This window comes from Seriola dumerili, unplaced genomic scaffold, assembly GCF_002260705.1.
Source record: "Seriola dumerili isolate Sdu_G_001 unplaced genomic scaffold, Sdu_1.0 BDQW01000226.1, whole genome shotgun sequence".
Lineage (NCBI taxonomy): Eukaryota > Metazoa > Chordata > Actinopteri > Carangiformes > Carangidae > Seriola > Seriola dumerili.
The window spans coordinates 5,817,530-5,838,695 of record NW_019174481.1 but is presented as its reverse complement, the minus strand read 5'-3'; the positions used below and the strand labels follow the sequence as shown (position 1 = coordinate 5,838,695).

General features: G+C 40.6%; 1 protein-coding gene across 2 annotated transcripts; it reads left to right on the top strand.

Moving 5' to 3' along the window:
- Positions 1-454: 454 nt before the first annotated feature.
- Positions 455-20,529, top strand: klhl24 (kelch like family member 24). 2 transcript variants are annotated; one of them, XM_022754947.1, is made up of 8 exons: positions 455-663; positions 2,129-2,247; positions 2,362-3,206; positions 4,970-5,154; positions 8,796-8,914; positions 14,742-14,930; positions 16,530-16,718; positions 16,844-20,529. In XM_022754947.1, the coding sequence occupies exons 2-8, from the start codon at positions 2,173-2,175 to the stop codon at positions 17,042-17,044; spliced, it is 1,803 nt and encodes a 600-aa protein (XP_022610668.1). In that variant the 5' UTR covers positions 455-663; positions 2,129-2,172; the 3' UTR covers positions 17,045-20,529. The 2 variants fall into 2 exon arrangements, with proteins under 2 accessions (XP_022610668.1, XP_022610669.1); XM_022754948.1 differs by lacking the exon at positions 455-663 and adding an exon at positions 1,738-1,799.
- Positions 20,530-21,166: the final 637 nt, after the last annotated feature.

The following is a 21,166-nucleotide window of genomic DNA, read 5'->3' as shown; positions in this document are numbered from 1 at the left end:
CCATTGTATTGATAAATACTATATAACAACTATGTAAAAACACGTTCCGAGGACTAGTATTTTATATTGAATTCAATAACGTTTTCCCACCGTTTAATACAATGTAATACTGTCCCATTAACTGTCTTCTACACGTTCACACAAGTTAGGCTATTAAACTGGTATTGTTTTGCTGTATTGCTCAACCGCTGTCACTTGTTGTTACGAACTTTTTCTCCGCTAAAAGTTGAGTTTGTTTGCAAACAAAGGACAGCCACGTGGAGAACTAGAGGCACCTGGGAAGTGTTGTTTCTCATGGAGCAGAAAGTAAGAGACAAACCCTTTAATTGAACGCTATTACCCATAATGCACCGAAAGCACCAGCTGAGTGGGCGCAGTGGGCTGGCTTTTATTTTTTTTCCTGACAAGTATATATGGGTCCTGTGTTTACAGTTATGTAGTTAGAGATCTTTGTTTTTGTCATCACCTTAAAGTCAAAATGTCCCGGCTGTATAACAGCCTAGCTTCTTTCTCATAACCAATCGAGAGCAAATATTGTAAAAGATATTGATAAACTTTTTCAGGATACAAATTTATCTTTCTCCATACTTTTTTTTTGTTTGTTTTTTTCCCCCCTTCACTTGAAACTGAAGAGGACGCTTCATCTGGAAACTTCTGCATAAGGTAACGACTTTTATCGATAACAAAGGATGTTGTTAACGTCCGTTTGTTATGAATTTACAGTTATTTCTAGCTCTCCGTTTGAGTTTGTCAAAGTATATTGAGTAAAGCAACGACTCAGCCACTCGGTTTTTTTTAGCATGTTGTCAGGGGCTAACGGTCGGCATGAGGCAAGTCTCCTTTGTCTAATAAACCGAAGCTCGTAGGGTTTTCTGCCTATATATTCACCTGACCTTACATACATTTTACTTGATTGTCTTTAATTAATACTTACATAATGTGATGCAATTTCATATTTCATCACTAGTATTCTTCTTTCTTTTTTTTTTTTAAGCAAAAACTAATAAATAATGGTGTCATTTGTCATAAGACTCTGACTCTCTGACCTGAATTTCAATTTAACTTTATTTCAACTGGATAACAACAAACAATTAGAACGTTCAAACATAGCACAATAAAATACAGCTTTATTTCATTTGTTGTCATTTGTATTGTTCTTTCTCAGTGGTTATTATTCACAAAGCAAATCTCTAATGCATGAGACACCTCTGGCTAAACCTGTCTTCTATTTAACATGACTTAAAGGAGGTGCTGCTGCTGCTTTCAAATAGCGCACGTGAACAGGCAGAGTCTGCTGAGACTGAGCCAAAATCTGAAGTTATAAATAACCTGAGATGAATGACCTCACAGGAGCAAAGGCCAGATCTGCTGCCAACTTTAACAGAGGCAGTATGTGGCCATAGATAAGAGTTATTCATGTTTTGATCAAATGTCTTCAAGAACCTGAGAACGGGATGTCCTGGATAAACACGCAGGCTCTGTGGATGTGAACAAAGCCTAATTCATGAGGTACCTTGGTTGATTGCTGTAAGCAAATGTCTTAAGATTACAGAATTAATATGACTCAATGTTATCAGTAGCCCTGACTTCGCACTTTTTATTCCAACAATGATTATGTAGTGTCTGATAGCAAACCTGCCCCCACTCTCTTTCAAAACAAACCTGACACACATGTATGTCAGCCCTCCAACTGTTGCTCAACCTCTCTCCTGCCTGTGTCTCCTCGTCATCCTCCGTCTCGTGCGGCCCCATTGTTCCGCAGGGCACAACTGTTTCACAGCAGTGATGAGCTAGAGGAAGTGTGTGCAGCTCAGATTTCATTACTTGGAACTACTTTTCTTAGACATTTTAGCAATGCCCCGTGGGCTTTAGAAAATTGTTTGTGGGACTCGCATGTTTTCCCCAATGTCTGTGCACATGCTTTGTGGCTTTGCTGAGTGAGAGCTTTGTTTTTGTGCAATGAATGTTCTCAATTTGTACTACAGTGGTCTAATTAGGTTTCTGTTTATGAATTTGTACTCTTTTTCATGCTATCCCCTCCTACCACATCTGATAGGATGCCATTGTATTAGCATCTAGCAATATTTTTTATTTTAATAGCACTGTACTACCTGCTCTCTATCCTCAGGTCATCTTAAAGTTAAGAGAAGGTCTACATTGAAGGTGGCAGCCATGGTGTTGATTTTGGGCAGAAGGATGAACAGGGAGGACTCTGGGATCAGAGACTCACCAGCTGTTAAACGCAAGGTGATGTGAAACAGACAAACAGACATTAGCTATGTTTCTTAATGTGCAGCTTTTGTTTCAGCTCATTTAAATCACACATTTTACAAATCTTTATGCATGTTATTGTTTCCTAAGGTGTTTGAGGTTGACTCCAAAACTTTATCCAGCCAGGATGTCTTGGACTTCTGTTCTGGCTCATCCCACTCAGAGGGAATCCTGCAGGTGTTCAATGAGTTTCGTGACTGCCGCCTCTTCACTGATGTGGTCATCAGTGTGCAGGGCCGCGAGTTCCCCTGCCATCGCGCTGTGCTCTCTGCATGCTCTTCCTATTTCAGAGCCATGTTCTGCAACGATCACCGCGAGAGCCGTGAGATGCTGGTGGAGATCAATGGCATCCTGGCTGAGGCGATGGACTCCTTCCTCACCTATGTTTACACCGGCCGCGCCAAGATCACCACCGAGAATGTCCAGTTCCTCTTTGAGACCTCCAGCCTCTTCCAGATCACCACACTGCGTGACGCCTGTGCAAAGTTCCTGGAGGACCAGCTGGACCCATGCAACTGCCTGGGCATCCAGCGATTCGCAGATGCCCATGCCCTGAAGCAGCTCGCCAGCCGCTGCCGCAGTTACGCCCTGGCCAACTTCTCAGAGGTGGCTCAGCATGAGGAGTTCCTCGACCTGCGTAGAGAGGAGCTGGAAGAGTACATTGGCAGTGATGAGCTGTCCATCGGCAAGGAGGAGGTGGTGTTTGAGGCGGTGATGAGATGGGTGTACCATATCATGGAGCACAGGAAGCCCATGCTGAAGGCCCTGCTGCACCATGTGCGCCTGCCTCTTCTGCACCCCAACTACTTTGTCCAGACAGTGGAGGGAGACCAGCTCATCCAGAATGCTCCAGAGTGCTACCAGCTTCTCCACGAGGCCAGGCGCTACCACGTACTAGGAAATGAAATGATGTCACCCAGAACTCGTCCACGCAGGTAACTAAAATATTGACTTATCAGCTATGAGGCAGGCAGAGGGAAGATCAGCTAACCCAGATATTATCTCCAGAAGGAAGCTAAAAGGTCCTTACTTTTATCACTCTAGTACAGGCTTATCTCTGCTTTGTTGTGCACCAGCTATTTTTTTTATTGAAAAAGAAAACAAATTTTGTTTGATCTTTTTTCTGACACATTTTTTTGTCTTGTCGGGTTGAAACATTTAGGTTAGAGCGAGGTAAGAAAACATGTCTTCTTTAAACAGTTAGTTGATGTTTCATCCCACGTTGTATAGCAAGAGGTTACAGCTTGCACATGAACTCTGTGCTCCTAGCTGTGTTGTTGTTGTTATGTGTGTGTGTGTGCGTGTGTGTGTGTGTGAGAGAGAGAGACAGGGAGTGTTATTGTGCTGAACAGACAAATGTGTCATTGACGGAGCTGTATTTTGTAGCCCTATTTTGAAATGGAAATGATAATGAAGGAGGCAGGGCATGTTCGTACACAGACTGGTTAGCTGGGAAGAAAAAAAAAAAAGAGGTGATGCAAGAAATGGCAATCATGAAATGTTGAGTCTTGTTATCATACCAGCAGTATAACTCACCTTGCTGATATGTTTGGCTTCTAAGTGTCCCCACCTGTTCACTTGACACTTATTTACCATGGTGTTTTTGTGTTTTGAAAAGTGTCCAGTTGGATGTTACAATGTAATGTTTGATAAAGGATAAAGGTGAGTACTGACTGAAACCTTATGAATGAGATTTTTTTTAAAAAATAGACCAAACACAGTGCAGCTGCCTTTATGTGTTAGACCAGCTGCAACGGTTAAAGTGGGAACAGTGCCAGTTGTCAGTTATTGAGGTTGTGTGACGTGTAGTTCAGGTGTATTGTGTGAGTATCCAGGCAGATCTGTTCAGATCAGGAAGCCAATCAGGCAGTTAGTTCCCGCACCATCGGCTTCGTTTGCCCTGAGGGCCAAATCCTCTCCTGCTCAAAACAGATGCCAGATTTTCCCCTTTCTGTGTCTACACCGGGGCCTTTCTTCTCCTGGGAAGCCTCTAGAATGTAATTAATCACATGCACACACATCGCATGCACACACACACATAAAGAAACAACAACCCAAATCTGTTACCTGGGCCTGACCTATACTCTATCATGTGCAGAGTAAACAGACAGAGAAATGTAGGGAAAAGTGCAAGGAAACTTTTGTGCCACATTTGCACACTGACATACTGTATATATACACTAGTATTTTTTTATACAGATTAACACCTAGTAGTCCCTGTCTGGTGTCAGTGTTTTAGAATGGTGCAATAAGAAAAAAAGCTGCTGTTAATTAACTCCCCTGTAGGAAATGTGGTCATATTCTTGGCATGTGTTAAACACCCAAATAGGAAAGCATTGTGATCATGGAAATTGAACTCCCAAGTCTGTTTTTGTTGTACCCTTGATTGATACCTTCATTGTAACCTGAACTTTGCCTTGAAGATAAGTGAAGCTACTGACTTCGGTGGAAACCACCACTCTGTTCATGCCCTGGCACAAATTTCTACCGTCTGTAATTAGAAATCTCTCCAAGTGATAACATGTGTATGTTTATGTCTTCATACCCTTTGTATAGGCCTACGTATACACAGTATTTTAATTAGATACCATGTCTGTACATTCTTGTAAGTGAGCCTTTAATTTGTGTTTGTGCTTCATCCCCCTCCATTTCCATGTCTCTCCCTCTATCCTTTCTTCCCCCAAATTCCTCTGTAAAGGTCAACTGGCTACTCTGAGGTGATTGTGGTGGTCGGTGGCTGTGAGAGGGTTGGGGGCTTCAACTTGCCCTACACTGAATGCTATGATCCAGTCACAGGAGAGTGGAAGTCACTAGCCAAACTGCCTGAGTTCACCAAGTCAGAGTATGCCGTCTGTGCCCTCCGCAATGACATTCTGGTGTCAGGTAAGACCCTGCTACGTTTGTTATTAACAATTCAATAGCATGGTACAATCAAAGCTTGAAATAAACACAAGACTTTTATGTTTTTCTCATATTTTTTTCTATTTCAAGAAACATTTTGGCTATTGGAAATTCAGAATGGCTGGTAACTTTAAATCTTAATAGCCATAAAATGGCTATGGATCCAAAAGGCAATTCAAATCCTGTACCAATACTACACATCTATTTATTCTGGGGTTAGACTCAGGATATACTTGGTTGTTTTTAAGTCCAGTTTTTCTTAATTATCGTAGGATTGTGTCATACCCAGAAACAACAATTCACTTAAGGGACATGGTCAGTGTGTGTCTTTGCTTTACTTGCCATCTAATCTCCCAGTGGAGTGGCAGGAAAGGCCACGGCGGCTGTTTGCCCTGTGTTATTTTTACAGCCTCAGCCTGTTTGAGTTTGAGTTGAAGGAAAATATGAGCGCAACATCTGGATGCACTCTCCAAGCTCACTGCTGAGAGCGACCTTCATTGGCTCGCTCACTCCTTTCCTCTTCCTATTGGCCAATCATCAGGGTCACTGCCTTTCACATCTGTTCAGCCGCTTTCTAGGATCCCCTCTAGACAAAGATCGAATAATCCTTTTCAGTTTTAGACTACTCCAATAGGTTGTTTAAGTTTAAAATAAACCTAAAGCTGAGATATTATAGGTGTCATGGGCTCCTGGCAAAGCTGATGCGTTTTTGGAGCTTAGCATGGGCCAAGTGTTGTGTAACCCCACTTTGGTGGAACAAAGACCTAAATTGAACAAGACATTATTATTACGTCATTCATTTTAACTCATGAGGTCAGAGTAAAGGTAGTTGCCAAGTCACACTTTGATTTGAATATGTGCTGTGTACAAGATACAGTTTTGTACGGTTGCTGGATCGAGGGAATGGAGGTGAAGGGTTTTTCTTTCTTCTGTTTTCTTCTTCTTCTTTTTTTTTTTTCTTGGAGGAGGAGAGGAATTATTTCCAAGAAAAAGTTTAAAAGTGCCTGCTATGACTTCTCATGCTCAAACATGCTTTATGTCAGCCACAAGACATGACTGGATAACAACAGGAGCTGGGAGATATAGAGAAGAAAAAAAAATGAAGAAGGAAATATAGAGAGAAAAGAAGTTCTTCCCTTCAGCAAAGACTGTGCAGTGTTTATGCTTCTTTTTTTTTTCACGATCTCACTGTGCCAAGTCCTCACGTGTGCTATCTATCTACCCTCTAGCACTGCCTGGAAAAGTCAACATACCCCTCCCTCCACGTCTCTCCGACTCACACACATACACTACACACGCTACTGCTTTATTGCATGTTATGATCTTCATTGGCCCATTTTCCTTCTTTTTCACCCTGTCTGCATTGATACATTTAATCCCCCTTTTCTCAACTTTTTTTTTTTTACCTTGCACTCTCTTGATTAAATTCCCACACATGCCTCCTGTTCTGTCTGTCTGCCTCTCTCCTCACAGTGGGAACTGGTGCAAATACCTTGGAGGTCCTCCAGCGTCTAGCACAGCTGCAGTTAGCTGTGGTCTTAAATAGGATATGGCTCTACTGGGTATACAAAATCTTGTAGGTCTGTCTGTGCTGGGACAGGGACTCTGGACACTTCTGACTCTCTCACATTCATTGTATTGTAATGAACCACTTTGTCCGATCCAGAGTGGGAATTAACACAGAAATGCATTGAATTCAGGAGTACTTCAGATTACAGTCGGTTATGATCTAATCTCACAAGACGACTTATGTACGGTTTCGTGTGGCAAGAGGAGATACATACCTCTTCGTTACTGTCACTGTCAGAGATTAGATATGATTGAATAATGTGTTATCAACTAGTGACTAGTAAAACACATGTGTCGCACATTACAGTGGGGGTCATAGTCATAAGTAGTCTGACATCTCACTGAACAAAAGGAATTCTCTAACATATGGAAGTAGATCATCAGCATTAGCAATAAAACTGACAACTCTCAGAAAGCTGTCACACAAATCATACTGGGACCTCCCAAAGTCAATGTCTCATGTTCCTTAACACCAGTTATTAGCAGCAGTGGTCCTCCCCTTGAAGGTTTTGGTGACCAAAAGCGTCTTTTAACTAGATACCTAGGTTTGTCATAAGTGGTACATCCTCCACTAAATGCATTTTCCGTCATGCAAATCTTTAAAAACAGAAGCCTCCGGGGCAGCAGACAGTCAGGCTTTTTCACTATCCAGGAGATTATTGAGCAGACACTTCCTCCTCTTGTCTCCTTTTGTCTGTGTCTGGCAGTATAATTTAAGATGACTGAAGATTTATTACCATGTTTTACGTCCAAAACAAAAAACAGAGGAGGTAGACATGAATAGCCACTTTTATTTATTTAATAAGGTGAATGATCAAGGTGATATTTTTTTTAATATCCATCCTCACCTATGTAGTCTGACCGTCAACTATCTTACAATACGGAAAACTTCTGCTTTGTTTGCATGTGAATGCACCTTTGTTTACAGTCACATGTTTTCTTTATGCCTTTATCATTGCTCAATAGAACCACCCACATGTGTTTAGTTTCAGCACATTACCTGTTGTTAAGTAAGAAACTGCTCTTCTCTTAAGGGCATCAAGTTTTAAAGGGAGAGGTGTGATTTGAAGGCAGGAGTTTTTAAATTAATTTTCATTAATGATCTGTATTTTATTAACTGATATCACCCCTGTGGGATCAATTTAAGTCCTGGTGTGAAATAACACAGATTGTCACTGATCTTTCTGTTTGTTGGTATCCATGCTACACACATGCTCCACAATCTTCTGAACATATTGTTGGATAAAATCCAGCAGGTAACTGCTGCCGGTTTTAAGAGCCCTGCAGTGATAAACTTGTTTTTCCAATGACTTTTAGATAGGATGTTTCTTCTTCAGCTTAACTGTCAACACCTTTTTCCAGTTGACCTGCATTTTATCACATCTTAAGCCTTATGCTTAAAAAAAGTTAGCCTTTGCTACTCACTGTATTTCCAGAAGGTTGGTTTTGTTTTTCCTCCAGTCTGTACTGAATCAACAGACAGGTGTGTTGGTGTTGGGGTGGGTTACTGAGAGAGTGGGGGCACGTGTCAGGGCTTCTTAAAATGTGTCTGGGTCACAATGTAACCTGGTAGATCAACTGTTGTTTTTCTCTACAACAGGTTTTTCCAGAGCCAACAGATGAGGCACTCAGTCATTATGTAGCAGTAGATATTGTAGCTCTTTTAGCCAACAAAGATCCTGATTATGCTTTAAATGATGATGGTTGATGGTTATTCAACACCTAGACATACATACATACATACATACATACATACATACACGCCTGTGCATGTGTGTGTTTTATTTGCTTGGTGAACTCTGGAGACCCAGCTCAGGTCACAGTCAGATAAGAGTTACATTTCTGCCACAGGTAGGAGATAAAGATTACTTGGACCTGAACACATAATCCAAAGCAGGCTGTTCACCAAGACCAGCTCAGGTTAAACTTCTCATGTATATCTAATCAGCTAGATTTGTTTGCTAAATTTACTCTCCCGCCCCTTCTACTCAAACTGCACTTGAGTCTTGAATATTGACTTTTGTCTGGCATGTTTGTCTTTTGGTGTTTTTTAGGTGGTCGCATCAACAGCAGGGATGTGTGGATGTATAACTCACAGCTCAACCTGTGGATCAGAGTGGCTTCTCTTAACAAAGGCCGCTGGAGACACAAGATGGGTGTCTTACTGGGCAAGGTAAGGAGGGAGTGCTTCTGTTTTAGGAGCTATGGCAACCACTGTCATACATTATAGGCCCCTCTACTATTCCCCCACTATATTGTTAAAGTTTATCATTTACTTCATACTATAAAGTCCTTGTGGGAAGGTTTGCCTCGTCTACCTAATGCAAAGGAAGCTACTGCTGTACAATCAAAATAAGTGAAGTAATCATCCTTCCAGTGGAAATGATTTTGCTAGAACATATAATATGTCTGAAAGGGGGATTACTGAGTGTTTCTTCAAGTTGCTTGATGTTATCTTACTACCAAGAATCACTATCACTATTCTCTGCCATGTAGAAGACACTGCCCACACTGACCAATCATGACCTGGGTGGTGCAGCCCTGGTATAACCCATTGTTCAGCCATGTAATCTACGTACATGCATGGCTCTGTTGCTACACCTTCTGTTGTAACTCCCTACCCCCCCCCCCCCCCCCCCCCCCCCCCCCCCCCCCCCCCCCCCCCCCCCCCCCCCCCCCCCCCCCCCACCCCCCCCCCCCCCCCCCCCCCCCCCCCCCCCCCGCTTTCCCCCCCCCGCCCCCCCCCTCCCCCCCCCCATAAAAAAAAAAAAACAAAAAAAAAGCGCATAAGCATTACACATTTCCAATGAGGCAATTGTTTGGTTTGGAGTCAGGGATGTTTAAAAGGAATAGGAGACCAATGCAGTGCACCATTATTGTCTTTATTACCTTGATTTAGGTAAAGTATAAAGCAAAATTCTGTGGAATCACCTGCTGGAAAGCTGCCTTCGATTCACACCTTTCACAATCATATGACTCATCTCACTGTTACTCATACTCTCTTACCTGCAGACGTTTGTTTTTAAACATACCAAAGAGTTTCCATACCTAGTGATATTGACATTCAGGATCTAGCAGAAGAAGAAAAAGCAGAAAAAGAGGCCACACTAAGGAATTCCAGTCCCATTTGATTGCAGCCTGCTTTTTGCTTAGTATTGATCTTATATGTTGGTTTATGAGCGAACCTTTTGACAGGGAATGACATATTGAATGACATATTATTTTTGTGTGGATCTGTTTGTGGCCTCAGGGTTTGTAAATGACCGGTGCCAGCTCATCTTGCACATCCTGGATACACAACAGCACAAGGAAGTTTGCCTTTATTTAAAACCGGCAAATAAACAAGCATCGCAGCAGCTGGAACAGTCCAGCAGATTTCTCCCGTTATGTATCCCACATATGGAAAATAATTCAACCATCACTTTTAGTAATTTTCTTCTCTCTTGTAGAAATTTTCATAACTGTTTCTATCATATGTCAGATACTTTAGGCATCAGTCCCCCATACATATACATATATATATGTATACAGTATATATACTATACACAGAGAGCTGACACCAACTTGGTTACGAAATCTCAGTAAAGTCAATGTCTACACGTGAGCTGATCTTTTATTTTTGATCACTGCTTCTACTCTTGAGCTGGCACTATTTACAGTGTGTAGTGCAGGGCCAGGTGGACATTCTTGTTTGAGGGCAGTGGGAGTTTAGTGGATGTGTGCCAGCAACTCACACTTCAAAGTTAAGGACATGTCAGCCTGTATCAGGCTTCATGTGTCTCTGCTCAATCACATAAGCCTGGAGTGGCCATACATAGCTATAAAAACTCCTGATAAGCCTGTAAACACAGTTGATTTGCGTACACAGGCATAAAAAGCACGCTTACTCTGCAGATATACTATATGCAGTATGAGGGTGTTCATGTTCCATTGGAATGCTGTAGTCTGTTTACAATAAAAGAAACTCTATCATTAGATTAAATAACTATATTCCCAGCCTATGTAATGTTTGTAACCACGTGTCGTGTTTTGAAATCTTCTTAAACTAGATAGTCAGGTATGTCGTACTTGCACAGAGTTTACATTTGTAGCATTTGTAGTTGTAAAGACCATCGTAATGCAAAACATAAGTTCACTGCCTGTAATGCAATGGCATGTGTCCCTCATGAAATATGTCTGAACTGTTATTATCTGTTATTAGTGTTGCGTAAATGTGGGGCAGCCACTGATTGTTTTGGTTTAAGCAGGCAAAGTGTAACCAGAGAGTAACCAGAGATGACTCAAGGCTAACACACCACTCACAAACATTCATGTGTGTGCTTTAGCCATCATGTGTATGGATAAGCGCCCACATTTGTATACACACATAAAGAACATAGACACAAGTACAAGTGCTCTTGGAAAGCTTTGGGCTAAAGCAGCACTTTATTTACTTTGTAAGAAAGGGCATGACTCAGGAGGGGTTCCTGTCATCTGCAGCAAACATACTTTTTTTTAGAGGTCTGCTTGAGGCTGTCTTGGATTTTCTATGACTTCCAAACAACACCGAAAATGCTTAGTTGCCTTGTTGTCACAGAAACACCAAACACACATGTGGGCAATCAACTACACACTGGTCTTCCACAACAGTGAGGTAATCAGCTGGAAGATCACGCTGGGGCTTTAAAAGTCAGTAATTAACTCCAAAATGAGTCATGTATCAAGGTATGGTGAAAACAAGTTGGACTGATATGGCTGCTATTTAACTTTATGATAGGACACTTTAGGAAACCGAGTTTAAACTTCATGATCTGTTGCTGACTTAGACAAAAATCATTTGATGATAAAAATAAGATGGCATCGTAGAAGTATTTGTTCAGTTGTACCATTAACATGTGTTGTATTTCTATTCGTATAACCCCAAGGTCTGCAACTTAGGAGTTAAAGAGGCTAGGCATCACACACAGTATACAAAAAGCAATGGCACGTACATAGTCCTAACACAATATATATGCACATACAGAGGAGAGGCTCTCGTATCCAGCTACTTCCTGTATCTGTCACACATTTGGCTTTGTCTTCTCTGTCCTCCCCTTCTGACATTTTCCTCTTTGTTGAATAATATTCCTCCGAACTCTGTTGTCTCAGGTACTTATCCCATTTAATTTCCTCTTGTTTATTTTTTTTTTACAAATTGGCCAGAGAGGATCTTTCCTCCTATTTTTCTTGTTATGGGTTCATTCCAAATGATATGTCCACTTATCTAAGAAAAACATACAGTATCTTTTTAGCATTTATCTGCAATGTTATTTTCCTCAGAATTCAGTTCCCCCTCCTGAATTTGTACCCAGTCATTTCCTCATTCAGTCTGTAATTTCCCCTTTTGAAGTGCAGCACTGATGCTCCAGTAGCAAGTGTTGTAAACAAGTCTGTATAATGAGCGTGTATGCATCAACGCTTACATTTGTTTTACTACAGCATACTTGTTAACTGACATTAATTCCTTTGCACCTAGCCATGGCGCAAAATCTAAACTTTTAAAGCTGCTTTTCAAAAGTATATAAGTACAAGAACACACACACACACACACACACATACACACTTCTCAGCTCTGTGATGTCCTGTTGGACTGGTCTTGTTTCCATAGAGTATAAGCAAAAATAGGTCACCACTTGTTTTCCCCTCCCTGTTATGGCTGCACTTGGTGACGGCTGTTCTCGTCTATCATAATGTTTCACTCTTTCTCTCTCTCTTTCTCTCCCTTTGTCTCTATGTCAGTCCAACTCTCTCTCTCTCTTTCTCTCTCTTCCGCTCCATGCTCCCATATATCGTTTTCTTCCTGAAGTCGCACAGCCTCTGTGTTTCTCTACCAGTTACTACTTCTCACTTCTCTACATGTTAAGGAAACTGTTAATCATTCAGCCACTGTGAGTGTTTGAAAGTGGCCATAGAGTCATGAATGTGTTTTTTCAGTGCTTAGTAAGTGTGTCGCCCAGGGAGTCATGAATCATGTTAGGCTTGGTGACTGCGTGTTAGCCACGTACCTTCAGTTGATATAGAGTATGTGCTCCCATCATCGAGCTAATGTGGAATGTGGTGTATCGAAATCATGCGGGGCGTTTTATCGAGTGAGTGCAGAGTAGTGAGGGCGAAAAGAAAAGAGTGATCCAGTGCCCCACCCCCCAACCCCCAACCCCCACTCCCTAATACCACTATATTCAAACAACCTAGTGTCTGGATATCCTCAGGAGCATTAAAGGATTAGTTCACCGAAAATATGAAAAAGAGTATTTACTCCTTTAACCTTTGGTGTCCACATAAATCTGGGTAATCCACAGATCTCCCTGCCACTAGTTTTATTAGTGACAGGACATTTATTTTTAGAAAAAAACCCTTTGCTCTTAGTTTGATTGTACATGTTTTTTTTTTTAATTAGCACAAAAGACACTCCATTAAGCCCCATTGAAAGTCTCAAAACAATCTGTTTGGCTTGGAAAAAGTGATCAATAGACTTTGTAATATGCTTAAAAAAATCTCTCAAAGCAGGTTCATTTTGTAGTTTATCTCTGTGCCACATACTCCTCTTATCTCTCCTGCATTTCTCTTACATCTCTGTTTGGCAACAAACAACCCACATTTAACATTCGTTATCAGCTCTATCAACAAAGAGTATTAAAATAAACAAATTTCAGTTGATCCATTTACCACGAGTAGTCCTATTATGTGAATGCCCTCCACCAAATGTGGCAAAGACTGGTGTGTTGCTGTTGCTCTCATTGAAAACACATGATTGTAGACACACACTGACAACACTACTCTGGAACCATCACCTGAGATGTGAGAGAAAAAGTCAGCGAGTTCATGAAGGTGTTTTCCCCTGTGTCAGTTTTTCAGTTAAAAAAAGGCGGTAGTTCTATCAATTGGCCCAGGTGATGAATGCAAATATCCATGTGCCCAATACACTTCTGCCTTTTTTCCCTCCATCTTTCTTTGTGCCTTTGTCTCTCTCTCTCTCTCTCTCTCTCTCTCTCTCACACCCCCCGAACCCCAAACCCCCCCCCCCCCTCTGTACTTGTTTATGCTTCAGATAGATTTTGTGGAGAGACAGGAATAGCCTGACGGTTTTCTCTTGCATAAGACCAGCCTGTTGATGAGCAGTGTTATGCTTATAACCAGTAATGCAACTCATTGTGTATTCCTGACACGTGATCTCCTTCCAAAGAATGTTATTGAGGAAATACAACTTTAAATCTATGTCTCATTTTCCTGACTTTTCTGATTTTGCCATTCTTTGCGCTCCAGGAGGGTAGTATGTATAACCTCAAGGCGGCTTGTAATGCTTTAGCTTCCAGTAAGGTTTATATGATGGAAATCTATCAACCAGATTGGAAGTTAAAAAAACAAACATAGTTTTCCGAAATGTGGCTAGCTGACTGATAATATCATTTTGAACTGTACATTATAATGGGAATCAACAGATTAGGAAGACACCACATGAAAATACAGATTCAAAACCGGATGTTCTGCTGCAAGACTATTTGGAGCATGAATCTTAAAATGAGTTATGACACCATCATAGTAGCTGACAAAGTCCCTGTAAAACCTGTAAAAGACACTCACACACAGAGAGAGAAAACAGTAGTATTTTTATGTTGTCACTAACAGATGAATGGAGTTGAAAGTAATGTTGAAGTTCCAGGAACGCAAATGCACCAGTGCCTGCAGGGATTCAGGGCAGTGTTTACGGATGAGGACAGGAATAATGGTGGTTGTTCATAAGCAGTACGTCATTTTTCTACCTGACAGACTGGTTCTCTAAGGGCTGATGTAGAAACTGTTGTATTCATGAACTAGTCAGCTTGAATGCAAACATCTTTCTTATTTTGAATAATGACTGATGATGTTTATGTGCTCATAGTGTATGTAGAAAGGATTACATAAAAACAACTCATAATTTCCCAAACTTTCAATGTGCTACACAAAAGCTAATCCAAACATGTTTTATGTATGTCTGTCCTCAGGTCTATGCTGTGGGTGGCTATGATGGCCAGAGCCGCCTGAGCAGTGTGGAGTGTTACGACTCCTTCTCTAACCGCTGGACAGAGGTGGCTCCAATGAAAGAGGCGGTCAGCTCTCCCGCCGTGGCCAGCTGTGCCGGCAAGCTCTTTGTCATTGGGGGAGGACCGGATGACGAAACTTGTTCAGACAAGGTGCAAAACAGATGTGTGCTCCCCCGACCACGCACTTAAGCACATAGTGATGACAGATGAGGTGTCTTTTGTCTCAGAATACCTGTATTCAGTGATTATACCTTAGAGACACAAGGATGTGCAAAGGATATGCAAATGCCCATTTTTTTCAAAGTAGACAAGTCAGACGACCATAATTTGACTTGATGGTGTCAGGAGACATATATATTTAAATCAGGCCATGAATAGGCTTCAAAATTACAAGCTTTAGTTCTTTGTTTGTGTTAATGAAAAAGCATGAGCTATGCATTTTTGAGGCAAAATTCTGGCAGCATGTCTCTGGCCTATTTCTTTCCTTAATACAGGATGAGCAGGTCTGATGTAGCACACACGCTCTGCATGATTATTTATTTTAGATGAATGATGAAACATTAATAGGTCGTACTTCTGCACCTTTCTACTCGCAATTGAAAAAACAAAGTGAGATTAGTTGACTGCTGTGGATAATCCCTGAAAGATACAGTCATTAATAAAACAAAGATGCTTGATTTACTCAGATTAGATTACTAAACATTTTAGTTTTTTAAAGGAAACTGGCAAGATATACAGTACAAAAACAGGAATTGCCTCTTTTCCTTTTAAACATCACAGATTGGCAGTTAACCTGACGTGATAACGGCTATATCCTGTCAGTTTAGTTGATTCTGATTAAGCTAATTTTACTGCATTAGTTATATCCTGATCATTATGTCCATGTTGAGTTTTTAATCATGTTGTATTTTAGATCTAATTTCACATCGAGTGATTGAAATGTTTTTACTCAATAAGAGGACAGTGACAGTCATTTTTCACATTGAAGGAAACAGCCTTACTGTGAAAGATAACGATGACATGCCAAGATTAAAATTTATGAGTCAATGTTGGCCAACAATAAGTACAAGGAATTTAAGGATTAGATAAATCATCATCTGTACAGCAGTGCCACTGTATAAAACTGTGGTCAGATAACTACAGAGATGAGACCACGACAGGCTACTCTGGAATAGCTTCATTATGTTTTGACTGACAGTAGCATTGCTGGTAGTAAACAGGAAGAAAGTGGCATTCGCAGGAATCCAACTTTGGTACAAACATTTTTTCTCCCCCATGGAATAGCTGGTATGTTTGTTTGTGTCTATGCATGCTAGAAACTACACATCCACAGGCAGAGAGGCACTCTGATAAAAGTTAACAATCTGTCTTTCTCAAACTGCATGGCTCACAATATAAGTTGATGTGGCCTAAAGGGACTAGACTTTGTGCTGGCTCCAGTCCCTTTGAGCTACTTATCTCTGTAGTCTCCTAACAGGGTCATTTACGTTGTAGTCAGATAAAAGTGTTTGGAAAGAGACTGTTTTAAAGAGAAGTATGTGAGAGAATGCTTCGGTTGTATGCAAACCCCATAGAGTCAGCCCAGCGAACAGTCAGTAAAACCACAGAATGAGCTATATATATTTCAGTTTTTTTCTACTCACTGACCATTTCCCCTCCACATGGTATATATTGTAGAAACATAGAGAGTATGTCTTTTTTTTTTACCACAGTCAAACAGAACTAACTATGTGTATGGGTGTGTCACAGGTTCAGTGCTATGATCCAGAGACAAATTCTTGGTTACTGCGAGCCAACATCCCCATCGCCAAGCGCTGTATCACAGCAGTGTCCCTCAACAACCTGATCTATGTGTGCGGTGGTCTCACCAAGTCCATATTCTGCTATGACCCCGCAGAGGACTACTGGATACACGTGGTTCACACCTTTAACAAACAGGTAATAGATCAAATGGAAATAGTGAGCACTTAACGACCGGACTGTTAGACTTCAGCTACAAGAGTCCTGGGTTTGTACTCTGTGATCCTGCAACGATCCTCTAATTTCTGTCTCTCTCCCTGCAGGAGAGCTGTGGCATGTCGGTGTGCAACGGTAAGATCTTCATACTTGGTGGCAGAGGGGAAAATGGCGAAGCCACAGACACCATCCTGTGTTACGACCCAGCAACAGGCATCATCACAGGAGTGGCAGCCATGCCGCGGCCAATTTCCTACCACGGATGTGTGACCATCCACCGTTACAATGACAAGTATCACAGGCCGTGACCATAAACAAACACACAGACAGACACACACACACACACTCACATGAGAACACAAACTAAAGAACTTCAACTCTTTCAAACTTAAGCTCTTCACATTCACCCCATGTACAGCACAAACACAATCACACACTGCTTTAAAACAGGCACATTTAATCATACGATTCTGTTGATCTAATTTATTTTCTCACAGCATCATGTAGCAATAGTCACTGTGGTGCTGTGAATCTTTTGCCGTTGTGTATCATACTTATGGCCCTTCTCTGGGAATGCTTAGTGTTTGATAATGCTAATGACTTGTCTACAACTTGAGATAAAGTGGAGTCAGGTCGACATGGCATATTTGTTAGTAGTAACTGCACAAGGTTGGGGAGCATTGGATCAACATATATATTTAACACAATTAAAGAATGTGATTATGATAATGGCTACCAATCAGGTTTCAGATAATCGATGAAAACATGATTACTTGTCTAATTGAAATCTCACTTGAGAGATTAGTTCACAACCTGTGTAGTAAGATATTATAAACTCAAGGTTCATGTATTTTTCGCAGAGCTTTTAACCATATCCCATCATGTGATCTAAGTACAGTACATAGGTCTTGTGATTACACCTGAGCTTCGATCTGCCGAAGAAGGCCATGGTATATGGTCCTTTCTCAATGAAAAGTTAAGTAAGTAAATGTTAGTTCAGACTGTTTTCCCACATGAAATGTAACATTTTTTCACATTTTCAAAGAAAATAAATTATGCCTAATGTTGAGGATGATCATCTTCTATTCCGCTGAACACTTTAGTTTCTGACACTAAATGTTTTGTTTACATCACTGCACTACTTTTATGGATTTAATACTAACTCAAACAGCTAAATAGCCAATAACATTGTTGAGCTTGATTTTACTGTGATATGAAGCAGGTAATAGATAAGCAGGGAATCAGTAAGTGAACCTCCCAACAATGTGCTTTTATTACTGTGCAAAGTGACCTCTCCCTGAGATCTAGGTTGCTGTCGTGGTAAAGTGATCACAGATAGCTCTGATGAACAAAAATAATGCCTTGAGGCAACAATTGAAAAGTATCCGTACAAATCCAAGAGAGATCTGCCAGCAGAAGAAAAATTATAGGACTCTATTTGTGACTGAAAGATGAGCAGCCAGGTCTGAGCTCTGACCTTGTACCCACAAAGCACGTATGTAGATTCAGTACTGTACAGCACAGCACTGGTAAAGAATAGAAAAAAATACTGTCCTCTGTTTTTTTTTTTAGCTCTTTTCTTGACTAAAAGTGACCTGATAACAACGTGGTAAACAGTCAGCCAGCTGCTCTTCCACAGTATCAGTGGTCATAAATGTAAGTTGCCCTCACCCATGGTTAAGAGAGGATATAAAGAGCGGAGGCTGTACCATGATATTGGAACGTAGCCACTGTTAGCACTGCCCTAATTTCTTTTTATCTCACGTATCATCTAGTTTCACTTCCAGTGCGTGTTTCCTTTTTTCCTGCTCCAGCTGTGCCATTCCCTCACATTTTCTGATCTACATTGATATCCCCTTTTAAGCTTTATTTTGCTTTATTTTTTTTATAATTATGCTTATTACACTCATAACTTACATTTTCTTTTTGTTCTTTTTTTAAGTTATATGTGTTTGTCCTTTTTTTTTATAATTGGATGTTTATTGTATTATCTGTAGCTTTAGTGTCTATTTCATATCAATGGTAGTTCATTGGTGTACTGGGCTTGCGGGTGGTTTTGTAGATGTGAGAAGCCTTTGTAGATCAAACTCGAAGACTGCTCTGAATACGTGGCGTGCATGTTTGGTGTGTATGTATATATGTGACTTTTATGACTCGGTCTGGATGTGCTGGAGCCATGGAGGTTTGTCATGGAGTTCTAGTGTAAGCATTAGACGTCTGCTAACCTCTGTTAACAGAACTCTCCACACTGATGCTGGCACCTCTCACCTGTGTGCTTACATGTAAAGATGTAACTCGGGGTAACCATAGATACCTCCAGGTGTGCATGTGTTTACTTGTGTTTACTGGTCAGCTAAGGTGACATGTGTAGCAGTGCCATACCTCGCAGAGGGGGGGGGGGAGTTAAGAGTTCTCTATGACAAGGATTTTGGCTGGAGTGGCTCATGGTCAGTAAAAGTCACCTTTAATTACAATTGGTGTTGATAGACTAGAGATATTGCTGTGAATACAACTTTAATATTTTTTTGTTTTGTTTTCTGTTGTTTAACCTGTATTTAAATGTATCTCTTTCTTGGTTACATATTGTATTTTTCTTTAACTGAGAGCCCCAATTGTGCACTTTGACAGAATCCTGTTAAATATAGAATTATATGACAATGATTTCCTTTTTTTTTACTGTATCAGTAAATTTTCTTTGCTTTCATGTGACGTATGTAAGAAACGGTAAAAGGGTCTGCCAGCTCCTCCTATTGACCGCTACCTGCTATGTCTCCCATATAAACAGAATAACAAAAACAACAGAGATTGCTGCAAGAGAACAATGCCAAGAGTGAGTAAGAGGGTTTTGACTTTTCATTTTACGGTGACAAATACGGGATGTGCTTCCGTCTGTCAGTCACAAAGACAAAAACAGGTGCAGGTATTTCAGTTTAAACCATCCTCCAGGCATTTTCTGAGAAGGAGAAGTTCAGTGTCAGGTCTTCAACAGTAGTGCAGGCTGAAAATGTCCTCAGGCCCAACCTCACTCCACACTCTTTTGCAGAGTGACATATTTCGGGTAACTCAGGAGGCCAACAAGAGGAGGCTGAGAGGCAAGAAAGTGGTTAGGCAAGAGAGTGGGAGTTAGATAAATAGTGAGAGAGAGAGAATTTGAGTGTGTGTGCGTCTGTGATTTCACTGGGTATTTACACAGAATGGGACACAAACACAGCCCTGTCATGTTGATTTGTTGATTTTTCATTATTCGCTGTGTAGAGGCTTTCATACATTGCTTTTGATAAGATTATTCATTGTTTTTATGTTAGATTTTTTTTTCTCTTTTGCTTGTTGTGGTGAGTTGTGGGACTGTGTGTTGCTGAGATATTTTGACTACCACACGCAAACAGCGTACCTTAAATAAAACTCTGAAGAGCTGAGCATTAACAGTTGATTGATGGGTTTTACTATAAATGCAGATATAAGCCAAAGTGGATTTGATTGCAGAGGTGACTTTGTTGAAACATGTCAATGGATAAATTGTGCTTGCATGGAAGATGGTGGCTTTAACCTGTTAATTGCAGAATGCTGCCCTGTATGCCTTAGTAAAAAAATAACAACTGGGGGGATTAAATTGGATAATTTTGATATAAACGTTTATGGTATGTATGATGTGATATTTTAACACCACTTTCTCCTCAGATGCTCTTTATCTAACTGCAAGAAAGCTTTGGATTTTTGTAAACTGCAGTATGTTGAAATGTAATGGTTGACTTGTGTAAGAGAAACATCAATAAAGTTTTTCGTTCTGTACCAACATTTGTATCCTGTCTCAGCTGTAAAAACAGTGGTTTAAGAATGAAATAATCTAAAAATAAGTTTTTTAAATTGCATTTGAACGTATCTAACAGTGAATTTATGATGTAAAAATGGGGGTGTGGATCATCTTCATGCCAGGTTTGGATTTAAACTCATTAATACATTTAAATCAAGCTTTGACTCGATATGAGAAGGACTCAGAAGACTGAGATGAAAAGCATCTTTTGCAGTGAATATGATAGATAAGGTTGACACAACCATTACTGGTCATTATCATTAAAATATGTATCAGCACATTGGTCTTCCCTCCAGAATCTTCAAACCATAAGAATGTGGCCAATAGAAAAGTGGGTGATACTGAATTGGTGAACCTACTGCTGTTGTTTCTACCAACCACACCAAGGAGTTCAATGAAGGCACAACAGATTTTTAATAAACAACCACCAGTAAAAAAATACAAATTGACGTTTTATTTAACATTGTGCAATCCTCTCCATATGGCTGCTAAATCTTTCATTCCATCAATGGGGTTAATGAATCAATCGTGATATTTTAATGAACCATTGTCTTGAACAAGAAAACAGTCTATAAAACCAGGCACACTACTTCAAGCTAGGACTGGGACATTTTGGTGC